The 14,759-nt window shown below is 36.4% G+C and overlaps 1 protein-coding gene across 2 annotated transcripts in view; it reads right to left on the reverse strand.

Annotated features, from left to right (window-relative positions):
• raptor (regulatory associated protein of MTOR complex 1) overlaps positions 1 to 14,759 on the reverse strand; it is a 120,080-nt gene that overhangs the window by 43,699 nt on the left and 61,622 nt on the right. For both annotated transcript variants that reach the window (XM_076456173.1, XM_076456171.1), the window contains exons 11-13: positions 13,944 to 14,054; positions 11,950 to 12,024; positions 107 to 172 (exon numbers count right to left, since the gene is read on the reverse strand). In XM_076456173.1, the coding sequence (XP_076312288.1) occupies positions 107 to 172; positions 11,950 to 12,024; positions 13,944 to 14,054 (252 nt within the window). The remainder of the gene's footprint in view (positions 1 to 106; positions 173 to 11,949; positions 12,025 to 13,943; positions 14,055 to 14,759) is intronic.

Here is a 14,759-nt window from a genome sequence, read left to right on the forward strand (position 1 = left end):
AAAATAAAACTCTAACAACTTTACTTATATGAATACAAAATTTTATAAACTAGTACCTGAGTAACAAGTAACAGTACTGGAATTGTAACAAAACATTTTTTTTTACCTGTCCACTTGGATATCCATTTACTATACATGCCATCACAAATGTTGCCATAGTTCTGTGTTCTGCCTGCAATAAATGAGTAGTATAAGTATGTGGAAATCAGTAAAAGTTAAGTAGATTAATAAAAAAACATCTTAACATTATAGAACTGATGTCCTCAATTCAAGTCAAACAGATTTTATTGGGATTTTTTTTATCTCCATGTGTCTGCAGAGTCTGGCACTTTTAGTAGCATAAAAGTTAATTTTATTTCTCTCAAAAATATTTACAAAACTCCATTTCACACATTAACATTTCAAAGTTTTCAAATGATCTACAGTCAGAGCAACTGTCTAGTTTAAAGTTAAAATTTTCTTGAACTGAAAATGTGTTCCTGACAGGTACTTCTCTCTACTCATTGTTGCCCTTGCACTTGAACTTTTGTTTTACGCATGCCAAGAGCCTTTTGCTCCCACCCTATTGGAATTAAATGATTACAAGATGCTTTTCATATAATGCATATGACTCCCTCTATGTACCTTTACTGAACTATCATTTCAGAGTTTGGCAAAAGAAGGAAGCACTAGAAGAGTGTAGGGAGGAAAGTGTGAGAAGAGGAAAGTAACTATTGGAAATACGTTTTCAGTATAGGAAAATTTTAACTTCTGATGTGGTAGATTAGCTAGAATTCCAGGCTGATTAGGAAAAGAAAGAATAGACATACCTCCCAGAAAGCATATGAAGGATACCTCTGCAAGTGAGAGAGTCAAATCTGACCAAGGGAGCCTAATCACTTCAGACCACTTATACTTTTCACCCATCAGTAAAGAGTGGAAAAAAGAAAGAAAAAAAAGGATAGCAGCACATTCAAGTGAGAGAGAATTGAGGGATGATAAGTATCTGAACCATTAAACAGATATATACAAGTCAATCCCATAAAACAGAAAAGTGGATAAACAAAGGATGAATTCCATGATGTAGAGTGGTTAGGCATGACACAACATTCTTGGAAAAAATCAACTACAAACAAAACCCTGACATGAGAAACAGACATCCATATGAAAGTAAGATAAGGATCATACCATCTTCACCTCAAGCTCCAGAGATCAAAGGGAATCAAGAACCACTCTAATCCTAGGGAGTAACACGATATTTGAGAAAAATTTCAATTTGGGAACATAACATCTGGTACCAAAAGGACATCTATGTAAATAAAACCTACTCCTCCAAGCAGCGAAACTGAGCAGAATCATCCAATAAGCAATAAAATCCATGGACGAAGGTACACAAGGGATAGATAAACAACAGAAACAGAACAATACCCCTTATCCCCACTATGACCCACAACACAGAGGGAGTGCACAATCGAGGGAGGAAGATAGATAATCTTGAACATGTGTGAGAAATTATGTTGGTTGGTTCACTCTAAATCCAAATCCCCAACTGTGGGGTACTGAAACCCACTTAGGGTTAGAATGAAGGCTCCCAATCATAGGGATGATTTCGTGATGATGAGAAACCCACTTGCAGTAAAAACGTATCTCAAGACAGCTGGTATGGGTACTAAAACTTTTATTAAAATAAAGTAGAGAACAATGTTTTAACCTCCTCAAGTCATCTCCAGTTTAACTAAGAGAGAGTTTGAAACAGACTGTTACCAGGCAGATATCTTATGGACGGGAGTGCAAACGTTTCAGATAGTAGGTGGCATTGCAGTTAGATGTTAGGTTATTAATTAGTATAGGTATAAAGGTGTTTATTTATATTGGTTTAATTTTGATTTTAGTTGTATGGCAAGGAATGGCAGCTATTCCCTTCTGCTTTATCCATGAAGTCCATGGATTGTACAATCCATAGCAGGCAAGTTTATGAAGCAACAGTCCAAGTTTATTCATCTTCAAGTAGTCTTGCAAAAGATCCCATATCAATGGCAAGCACTGTGAAGCCTTGGATATGGAAAGCCAGAGTTAACATGGCTGTATAATGCAAATTTTGAATTATAAGATACCTGACCAAGCACTACTTGCCAAAAAGCTGGATCCATGTAATGATAGTATAAAGGATGGGCTCCTGAAATAAAACATTAATACAGACTTACCTAGTCTTAAAGTAAAACCAAATCTTGAAGAATAGCCACTGACAGAAGACAAAAACCTGAGAAAGCCAAAAATTATATATGATGAAAATAATGGGAGATGAAGCGTTAAGTGTGGTCAACATGCCCAGTTGCAGGATTTCCTCCAATGGCCAACAAAGACGAGAAGTAATGGAAAACATAAGGTGTTGAATCTGACAAGAAGTTACTCTGAACAAATTCCTATGGGAAGGGGACAATGAGGAATTAGCCAATTGTATTAAAAAAAAACCAACTGGTGAGGGTGGAAGGGAAGAGGTCTTGAGATGAAAAAGAGTGTCAAGCTGTGCAGGCAATATAGCAATGAAGGGCACAAACCAAACCCTGAGGTCTACCTGAATCAGGACAAACGTAGAGAAAGAAGGACAGGAAATAGAAAATAAAGGAAAAGATAAGCATGGTGATAAAGTGTGTGCACAACATTGATAACATACAAGTCAGACCATCAACAACCACAGGCCAACATGAGAAGAAAATATGCTTTAAGGGAAAGGTGAAGTGTAGAACATGAGGAAAGAGGTTTGAACAGAGGTAAAGTAAAAGAACACAGGATCACATTAACATCCCACTCCAGAAAAGTAAGTCACTGGGAGGATAACAAATCTGAAAGGAACAAATTAACATGGTAAAGACAGGTGAAGCAAAGACATTACAGTAAGGGGAAAGACAAAACATACGAAACAAGACTGCCTGATAACCTTAAACTGAAGAGACCAAAGACTTCCAGTCAAAAAGCCACATCAGAAAGTTGGACACACCAGCAAAAGTAGGAACTAAAGCTGGAAATTTCCAAGCATGGGACCATGTGTAAAAAGACTTTCAATTCTGTTGATCTAACTTCATGAAAGAAGAATGTAAGGGCCAAGCCAAATGGGAAGCTATATGATTGGAGAAATCCAATCTCCTTGCCATGAACTGGATAAAAACCAAGCATGAAGAGAGAAAGAACAAATTACAGGATGTAGAACCAGTGATTAGGACTGACAAAGGAGGGAAGAGGATAGTTGGTTGTTTGGTGTTTTATGGCACAAAACAGCTAGGCTATCTGCACCAAACATCCGGTGAAAAGTTAAAAGTAAATTTAGTAAAATTCATAAAAGGAAATTAAGGTAAAACAAAACAAATTTTAAAAAACACATATATAGCATAAAACCAATGTTTACACCTAGTCTACAACATCAAGAGAAAATCTACAGTAATTCAAGTTGTAAAGCACTTTCTGTAGCATAGCTGGCCAGGAAGACTAACAGGTCAGTACAAAAACCACCGTCAGTCATCTGAAGTTGGCCTTTCTAAACCTGGTTCAGAGTTATTTGATGTTATGGCCATTTTCAAAAAGGAAAGTAATAAAAAGGTTTTAAAAGATGTGTAGCAAAATTATAATAATAACTCGCCAGGATGACTAACAGGTAGTTCAAACAGCAGTGTTAGTCACCTGAAGTTGGCCTTTCCAGTCCTGGTTGAGTTATTTAATGTTATGGCCAGTTTCTAATTTCAAATTGAACTAAATGAACTGTGATTTTTTAAAAGGGAGCCATATTAAAAGGGTGTAATGTATAAATTAAAAAACGTAAATGGCATTAAAAAGATTAATTTCAAAAACTAAAAACATTACCAAGGTGGACAGTGTCACCATAACCAAGAACACTGTCTATTGTTATGGACAAACTTTGAGACAGAACATGTTTAAAATAGTGCCGTCATTGAGAACCGTAACAACCACAATAAAGTAAAATGTGGCTTATTGTGATCTGAGTGCATCAGTTCCAGATAAAATAAAACGATGAGTTAAAAAACTGTGACCAATGCATAGTCTAGTTAGAACAATTTCCTCTTTCTGATCCTTGTGGAAACAAGATGACCAAACTCCAATGTAGGATTTTTTTTTTTTGAAAACCTTGTTTCTGCATTGATCACTCCAAGTCGACTGCCAGCTGGCAGCCTTGATTAAAGGACCATAGTCTGTGTATGGAACAGGCACAGCGGTGATAGTGCCAGAGCAGATAGACTTAACTGCAGTGTCAGCGAGATCATTCCAGCAAATACTAACATGGCCCCGGTATCCAGAAAAACTGGATAGAAGTAGATATTAAAGAGAAATGGGCCAGTCGGTTTTCAATATTGGCAAGAACAGATGTTCAGCAAATAGTAGACAGTATTTCCAATCAGGAGTGTCTGCTTTCCTCAGATGACTAAAAAATAGGTCACAATTGGGGACTGTAAGAAGCCAGGGAGGGATGGTTTGATCAGCGGATACAGAAATGTTATCCCAGGACAGACCCAATTCATCCAACTGCGCCTAGATAAGAAGGCCAAAAGGAGCAATGGCAGATCATCTGTTCTGAAAAAATATAGCCCACCGAGGAAGAAAAATACAACCCCAGGTGGGATGCTTTGGTAAGGAATGAAGTTTCGAAGCATATAGTAAAGATAGTTACAAACAGCAGAGGTGCAAAGAAGGTTCATGAGACTCTATGTATAAGCTCTGAACTGGGGAAGTGCAGAAAGCCTCAGCACAGAGCCGAAGTCTTTGATGATGAATAGGGTCTAGCATCTATAAGGCCAATGGTCTGGCAGAACTACAGATCAGTCATCCATAGTTTAGTATCGAATAAGAGGAATAAGAGCACGATATATCTTTAGCATAGAACTTTGATTCACTGCCCAAGTGGTGGAAGAGAGGACACAAAGGATGTTTAGTGCTCGTGTACATTTAACCTGTAGCTACTTGATGTGTGGTATAAAGATCTGCTTATGGTCAAAGATAAGCCCCAAGAACTTTGTCTCAAGGACCACAGGCAGCATAGCTTCACTGATGCGGAGTTCAGGATCAGGGTGAATACCCCGTTGGCCGAAAAAGTGCATGGAAACGGTTTTAGAGAGAGAAAAGTTAAACCGGTTCCTGTGGTGCTCTTCAATAGATGATTGAGAGCAGTCTGTAGCTGCCGCTCAATATACCTCATGTTTGACAACTGACATGAGACATAAAAGTCATCGACATAGAGCCTGTTTGCAACAGTAAAAGGAAGTTGTTCAGTGATGGCATTAATCTTTACACTGAAAAGTGTAACTATCACAACACAGCCCTGAGGGGCTCCAAGTTCCTGTAGAAAAGAATGGGAAAGTGTTGAACCCACATGAACGTGGAAGTTCCTGTCCATTAAAACATTTGTCATAAAAATGGGCAAATGGCCACGTAACCCATACATACAGACGTCTCACAAAATGCCATACCTCCATGTTGTATCATAAGCCTTCTCAATGTCAAAGAATATTCATGCAAGATGTCATTTGAGAAGGGCTTCTCTGATTGATGTTTCAAGTCGAATCAAGTGGTCCATGGTGGAACACTGTCATCGGGACCCACACTGAGTGGTTGAGAGGAGGTTGTTTGATCCGAGGAACCAAACAAGAAGAGCATTAACCATCCTTTCTAAGGTCTTACAGAGACAGCTTGTTAAAGCAAATGGACAGCACTTTAAAGGAATCTTGAGATTCTTCCCAGGCTTAGAGAAAGGTAGGACAATAGCCTAGCACCAGGCATCAGGAAAAACATTCTCCTGCCAGATCTAGTTAAAAACAATCAAAAGAATAGCAAGAGAAGCAAGAGATAGATGGTGCAGCATGTCATAGTGTATATCATCAGATCCAACTGATGTACTGCCAGACCAATATGGGCCAATTTGAGTTCCACCAGTGTAAAGGGACAATTATAGACAATCAGCTCGAAGGTATAGAGATGATCACTCTGCCCAAGTCTTGATGGCTAAAAAGGTGGAAGAAGAAGCAGAAATGCTAGATTCCCAGCAAAAGCTTTCACCTAGAGTATCAGCTACTTCCTGGCCATCAGAGAGCAAGATTGAGAGGGTGACAGAATTATATTGCCCATTGACCTTTCGAATCTTGTCCCATATGATTTTGAAACTGGTGGTAGAAGATATGTCAGTTGTGAACTTAATCTAAGATTCCTTCTGGCTTTGACGTCTTACTCATCAAGCATGTGCACGGGCTCGCTGGAAAGCAATGCAGTTCGAGAGTGTAGGATATCTACGACAAGTATCCTAGGCTCATTTTTGAGCCTTCCATGCCATGTGGCAGGCAGGATTTCACCACGGATGAGGATATACTGGAAAATGTGTTGAGATTTTAGGAATACATTGAGCAGCTGCTTGTATAATACAGTCAGTTATTGCTGCCACACAGTCATCTATTGATGGCTTACAATTTTGAAAGAGCAGTGAAAGAGGACCAGTTTGCTTGATCTAGCTTCCACCAGGGCACGTGGGTTGGGTGGCAATGACCACAGCCAGTCTCTCTCAAGATTATAGGAAAATGATCACTGCCTCATAGGTTGTTGTCAACTCTCCATGAAGAACGGGAAAATAATGAAGGGGAACAAACTGAGAGATCAATAGCAGTAAAGGATTGACTAGGTGCATGGAAATGAGTAGAAGAACCAGTATTGAAAAGAGAAAGGTTGTGATCAGAGAGAACACACTCTACAGAACAACCCCTGCTATCAATATCAGCACTTTCCCAGAGGGGATGATGTCCATTAAAGTTCCCCAGAATGAAAAAGGGAAATGGCAACTGTTCAATGAGAGCATCAAGGTCTGATTGATCATATGTCTCTCCAGGTGACCGGTAGAGATTACAAACAGTGATGATATGACCCAAGGAAACACAGATGGCTAAGGCCTCCAAGGGTGTGTCGAATGGCAAAGACAGGGTGGGCACATGCTGATCAACCAACAGTGCCACCCCTCCATCATATAGCCTGTCATTTCTGTACAAAGAAAACCGTCGAAAGGTGACTGTATCAGCAGGTTTCAAAAATGTTTCCTTTAAGGAAAGACATACAAGACTGTAGAAAGCAATCAGTGATTTGAGGTCACCCAGATTAGAAATTAAACCTCGGCAGTTCCATTGTATCAGGGTGACTATTTTTATTTACGTGTAGTCGAATTGGGTGGAGAACCTTCCCTTTTACGACCACATCTTTTTTCCTTATTGTCCTTATTTGAGGGAGGTCTATCGACCTCCATGGATCCTGCCCTGGGTCGATTGGGCAGGTCCTTGCTGTTTGAAGGGGATTCCAATGACTGAGGATGTGAACGAATGATTGTTTCGCATTGTGGGGTGGAAGAAGAAGATGTATCCAAGGAAATGCATGTACCTGGAACCAAAGGATGTGGATCATGGGGTTTGTTGGAATGTATGTAAGGGACAGAGATAACTGTTGAAGTGGATTCATCAACTTTTCTAACCATGGAGGTCAAAAGATTTTTCAATTGTTTAGAGAGAACTTTCTGCACTCCCACTGTAGTTTTGGAATGAAGTGCAGCAGCATACACCCGATATGAGGTGGTGGACAGCAATTTTGAACCTCAGGATAAGTAATGTTATGAATCGTTTTCAAACGCTGCACCTCTTTTTCTTCCAACCATTTATGGCAAGAATGAAAGTAGGATAGATGAGAACCACTGCAGTTGATGCAATGAGAGTCTATTTCACACTCATAAGCATCATGGTCCTTGCCGCTACAATGAGCACACATCAAGAAACCACAACATGATGTCTTCAAGTGACCAAACCATTGACACTGGAAACATCAGAGAGGGTTTGGAATGTATGGCCATACTCTGCAGTTAAGATAACCTGCCATTATGGTGGTAGGCAGATGTGGTGATTTAAATGTCAGAATGAGGATACTGGTCGGCAACATAATTACATCTTTGGGAGTGGATATATACCGCACTGCAGAAACTCCTTGGGTGGAGAACCAGGAAGAATCTCCAACTCTGGGGAGTTCTTGAAATCTCTCTCAACAATAACTCCTCGTGATGAATTCAAAGTAGCACAAGGTGTAACCTCAATCGCCTTTGAATGCAAGAGGAGTTTACTGCGTTGAGATGTGGATGTTTCCACCAATATGTCACCAGATCGAAGCTTCTTTACTGAATATGGAGGGCCAGCAAGTCCCTCTAGTCCCTTCTAAATGAAAAAGGAAGACATCTGCCCTGAAGGTTTGTCTGAAAGTGAATGCAATATAAGAAAATGAGGTACAACAGGTGTTACAGATGGTGAGGATTGCTGCTCAGAATCTTCAAGATGTGATCCTTTTACTATAGACTGTTTTTTCACTATTTTATTGAAGTTTTTATTTAGAGGAATCATTATAAAAGAAAAGGAAAGTTTAGAGAAAACTTTCTAAAAGTTCCCACTGTCCCTATCTACTATCTAGAGAAACCACAGCCAAGGGAACAGGCTTGGAGAAATCAGGACATTTCTGCCTGATTTATAGGCAGAACTCCTATAATCTGGAGTTCCCCTCACAATGTACAGGAAACCACACTAAGGGGAGGAGGGAAGAGAATAAGGAAAGGGGTAAAAGAGGGAATAACTGTTGTTGGTGAAAATAAGAAAAGCTCAGTTGAGCCAGCCGATAAGGAGCTATTAGAAGGAACTAGCACAGAGTAGTGTGGATCAGGAAAACCACCTCATAAAGCAACTGGATAAGAGGACAAACATATAGGTACTGATAGCCAAAGTCTGAGGCAAAGAAAGAGGAGTAACTGGTGATTGAGAGTGATATTGGAAGCATCGACATGAAAAAAAAGCCACCAAAAAATAAGAGGATCAAGGGTACACGCTGTTGGATAAATCATATTGGGTGGAAAAGACAATCCATCACAAGAGTGAGAGCATGGAAAACTGAACTGAATCCTTAGGAAATGTGTAAAAAGATACAGCAAAATCAGTAGGTGGAAACAGGTGATCAAAGTCCTCATTAGCCTAAATAGGTTAAACCTATTCAAGAGAAAGTGGGGCAATGTCTGGAAGAAGAGGATGATCCATTTAACATTCAATCTCTGCAAATAAACATTTATAAATATCCTATAAAGTCAGCCTCACATGAGACCCGAGAAACAGTACCTGTTGAAGCTGAGACACCCAAAGTAGCAAAACTGACTTATCATGCTTCAAAAGTCAGCAAAGAAGGATCATGTATAGAAAAATTAAGAAAAAGGTCACTATAATGATCTAGAAGTAAGGTAATGTGAAAGAAAACTGGTTAGTTTATAAAGTATAACCACTTCATGAAGAAACTATATCTCACTTTGAAATCAGGTTAAAAAAGAAAGGTCCAGGGGCTGCCAACCAAGAACCGACAGTTTGAAAGAGGGCATGAAGGAAGTCATGTCACGTAAGCACACTATGCTCCTATTGGTTTAGAGGTGATACATGATGGTTTACATGAGATGTGCTCTAACCACTTGATTCAATAGGAGAGAGCATAAGGCTTGTATAAATGCATAAAGAAAATATTTGCCTCTAGGGGGCAGCAATGAGAATAGCTAATCTTGGAAGTGGAAGAAAGTACCACATCAGAATTTTTTTTTTCTTCACTATTCACAAATATGTTTATTACAAGAAGTTTCATACTTATCAAATATCCAGAGCAGCACAATTATACAGATGTTATAAAATAAAGTGAAAGAAAGCATTTGGGTCTATTTGTATTTGGACACATAGCAATTTAGGTGGTCAATCTCAACGATGCTTCTATTTTACTCTTGAAATACTGAGAATTACAAAGTTATCATATCTCTGTGTTTGCTAAGTAATAAAAAAATATTTGGTATATGAAACAGTTACAAATGTTTTAAATTACTTGCTCTCTGATTAGCTTTCACACACAAATTGTAGTATCTCACCATCATCATAAAACCTTTGTCTCCTCTAATAGTCTGACTATTAATGGGCATTTAAAATTGAAATAGCATAACAGATTAATAAATTCAACATAAACTGCACCTTAACCAACATAAGGGCTAAGGGGCCAGTTTAGTGACCATTAACATTCAGACATAACAATCATTAATTTAAAACTGTTAATCAAAGATAGGTCAACAAAACAGCAGCAGCCACTACCTCATTCAGTCAACTGATACTCTTAATCATATAACAGGACAGACTATTGTGTTTATAACAACCTCACAGCTGAAAGTGCTGTGTATGTTTAGTAGCACACTGTGGTTAAAATCTTAGATCTTCAAGCTGCAGCCCATCAACCACTATATCATACTCAATTTAGCACACAGAGCATAACTGAAAACACCATTTGTAAAAAGAAAAGTAAAATAAAAAAATTACCAAACACAAACGAAAGCTTCCAACATTTGTTTTGCAGATAGTCATGAAAACTGATATACATACTCTCACTCTCTCTTTTTTTATTGGATTTAATGTAGCATATTAACCAAAACAATAAGCATATATCATACAGATGATTTATTAATACAAGCAAGCTCCTTTCTCAATTTAGTGAAGGTATCATAAGTATTTCATAAGTCAGCTTCTGGGTTTGTTTGGACTTTTTTTTTGTCTATCTATGCCAAACAATTGGTTATTAAAACAAGCCATTTTATATCAAGGTCTATGAATCAGTATAAAACTAAAAAAAAAGTCAACCAGAAAGATGTCATCACTGCCAATGACATAGTCCAAAGTCAGAGGAACACCATGGTTAAAAACATGTTTGAACTGGTGCTACCACTCAAGGTTGTAGAAACAGCAGGAAAGAAATACAGTGGAGCGCCGTTAAGCCACGGTATTTGGGGGGTCAACCTGCTTAACTGTGGCTTAAACCTTTGTGACTGAAAAGCCGAAGTCGCCAACAGCTCCGCCAAGGAGCCTCATCAGGGCCATTGCGTGATCATTATATCGGATTATTGAATTAAAAATAATACTTTAATTATTGATCACTTTTTTCACTGATTTACTGCGGATTAACTTTAATGTATGGAGAGGTGTGATTCGGTAACAATGGCAGCCTCCATAAAGCTGATATAGAGAGCGGATAAGGTAGATTAACGGTCAATTTCTATTGTAATATATTTTATTTATTTCCCAAATTAAAGCAAATCCTTTTTAAATATCCCCTTGAAGTTATAAAGCCAGGATTAAATTAGTAAGCTGCGTTTTTACACATTCTTAAATTAGCAGTGAGCCGTGATAATCCTCACTCACAAGACTTGATACAGCGGCTTAAGCGATTTCGCGGTTTACTGGTCCGTGGCTTAATGGCGCTCCACTGTATACGGACAACTGCAATTTGAAAGTCAAACTACTCAAAAACTGGCAAGTCACTCACTTATAAGAAAAAATGAGTAATAAAACTATGGTTAATGCATTTGTAAATATACTTGTAGCTGTAAAGGTATCTATACTGATAAAACTTAAACTCACCTACATGTACATGGACATGTGTTGCTTTTTGTAGTTAGTATGTTGTGAAATTTTCAAATATAAAAAACACATGGGAATATCAGCCAAAAGCGAAAATAAGCCAACTGATCCAACTGAATCCACATCCTATTACATAATGAAAACCACAACCCCATCCTTCCCAAGAATAACAATTACAAACTCTATTAAAAAAACAACAACTTATTTTCACTAAATAATCTACTCATCTACTTATACATCTACCCATTTCCAGATCAGCAGTTTTTCTTTTCTTTTCTTAAAGTTGCTGTGGTTTATATTTATATTTTAGCCTTTCTTTATAATGTTTACTCTTGACATATTCCATTATACTGTTACCATTTAAATGTTTTTTCTACACTTCCAGCAGTATCAAAAAATTCTAGCTTAACAGCTGTGTTGCTTTTTGTAGTTAGTATATCGTGAAATTTTCAAATATATATAAACAATCAATACTTACAATAACGTATGAATCTGCTAAAACATTAAGGAAGTATTTGTGACCACCATCTCGTACCAAATCTGCTTGACAAGTCTATAGGTAAAAAAACATTTAAACAAAATTTTCCAATAAGAAAATTTTCAGAATTTCAATAAAAATTGAAATAAAGTCAAAAATTCATCTTTGACTATCACAGTACTATTACTTGTTAAAAAAAATGTTTTCTTCTGATGTATAAATACTTTGTTTTTATGAGGTGAACCCTTGTTAGTCCAGACACTGAAAATCTTGAATGATTATTGATATACATAAATTTTCACAACACATTATTTAATCAGTAATCTGTACCTTTGTATTCTGAGTCCAAACAGCTATTTCTTATAATAAACACACATTTTCAATGGATGTATGTTTCAGTAATTCCAACATAATCCTTCAAGAGGCAAATGATAATTAGTGACCACAAAATACCTGTATGTGTAGTGAATACCACTTTACAATAATTTTGCTGAGAACAACCTTCACAGTGTGAATTCGCATAGACATTATAACAGATATTGAGAGGGTATCACAGTGATTATGCTACAGTCAAGTCATATTAGTCCAAAACAAAAATGTATAGAAATATCAGCATAATTATAATATGATACTCATTTATACAAGAAAACAATACTGACAACATGGAAGATAATAAACTTGCATTTTGTTTACTAGTTACATACCCCATTCTTACTTGTTTGCAACCTTACATTTATTGACCAATAGCACAGCACATGCTCTTAATGGTATCTAAGTGACTGATTCAATAATATGGTTTCACTGAATACATTTTTGTGAATTGTGAAGAGTACCTCTTCTGTATGAGAAAAAAAATAGAGTAACTTTTCAATCCTGATGTGAAAACAACATGCAATATTACTGAAATGCTTTTTAAGTTGTATTTTAATAGATTTTAATTAAATAATTACTTTTCATTGAAAGGTTTTCTCATAATAGTATTTTTTAAAACATTAATAAACACTTTTACAATTCTGAAGCACTTTGATTTTAATCATGAAAGTTAATCTTCAATACATCACTATTTATTATGCCTACATAAAACAGAGATAGTCAACTATTTTAACAGCAATGCCAATTTTAGGCTCTGAATTTTGATTACTATACTAATGATACAATGAAGTACTCCAAACCAAAGTCCATAAGAATTCATGGAACCAAATATAAATGCATTATAAATTAAATTAAATAATAATATGTCACAAACTTTGTGCTATGTGACACTATATTTCAGTATTTTTTTAAATTAGAGGCATATCCTAAGTTTTTTTCTCATATACCATGGGTTTATAGCCATTGATAAAAGTCATATGTTTGTATATTCTACTCAAGAAATCATAGAATATTCCTTAAATATATGTCACTGATTGACAATTCATCAGATACGAAAGAAATGTTTTGATTAATGAATAAATTACTTTTTTTACATAGACCATTAATGATTAAACTTCAATTAATTATAATAAAATGTATTTACTTTAACAAAGACATTTAACTGATATTTCAAATCAGACCACAATTACATTTAAATTAAACACCTGGCAACAGTTAATATCTACTTTCAATCAACATCTCAATAGACTGGAGTATCTTGTAATAAATACAAACATTCTTATGATGGGTTTAAAATAAAAAATGATATTTGGGAAACTGGAAGTAAAGTACATCAGTTTGTAATAAATCACAATTTTAAACTGATATGCAAGCTTCTTTTTCTCACTATAGAATTAAAAACAGATATTTCAGAAATAAAACAGAAAAAAATGATTAAAGAATTAGAAAAAGAAATCAACTTAACTGAAAAGCACCAACTGTGAATGAATTAAGAAAGCTCAATAATATAACTTGTATTTTTATTGATGAGATTTTTAAAAAGCATTTTAATCATCAACATATTTGCAGAGAGATTAACAACAGTAATAGTTTCAATGATCATCCTATCTACTTATACTTACACTATCAACAGCCAAAATTTTAGCCCAGATAAATACAAGCAAGGGTCGCAGATCTCTTGCTGAACTTTGAAGCAGTTTTAAGACATAAGGAAAAATTCCTACAGAAAGTGCCTGATGGAAGAAAAATATAAAGAACAAGAGCAAAACTATATTCAATATTTTAAGCTGCATCAGTTAATTAAATGAGTAAAACAAATATGTTATGGCCCAATGCTGAACAAAGGGTGCACTATACAAGTGTATTAGTGTAATTCAAATTAGTACTATAAAAAAAAATTAAAATGACAAAAGATACATGGTTAATTTATTAATTTCATTCATTCACATTTTAACATTTTCTTAAATTGAAGATGCATTTCTAACAGCACTTACCTCTTTCTCACACTTATATGTATTACTAGACTGCCAGAGTTTCTTCCTTTGCCCATCTAAGCATTTGCCTGATTTTTTTCTTGTTTGCTCCAGTCTGTTATACCCCACTTAACTGGCCTTGGTGATATCTGTCTCATGGCACTCTCCACCTACATCAATGTTTCTTCTATCCTGGCACTGTATGTAAGTACCTCATTCAGATAATGTTGTTATCACTTTTCCGAGACTGACTTAAGCCACTGTCTCTAACACTGGCTCTTAGTGGGGAGGAAGTGTGGGTAAGTGTGAAAGGAGGAAAGTATTACTTGAAATAAATTTCTGATTAAAAAAAAATGTTAACTTCACAAACATACCTACTATCTCACTTAAAGCTAGAGTCCCAAATTGAGAAGAGATTGATGAGGCATTATCCATACATAACACATCATCATGGATGTACCAATA

Source organism: Tachypleus tridentatus, chromosome 9, assembly GCF_004210375.1.
Source record: "Tachypleus tridentatus isolate NWPU-2018 chromosome 9, ASM421037v1, whole genome shotgun sequence".
Classification (NCBI taxonomy): Eukaryota; Metazoa; Arthropoda; class Merostomata; order Xiphosura; family Limulidae; genus Tachypleus; species Tachypleus tridentatus.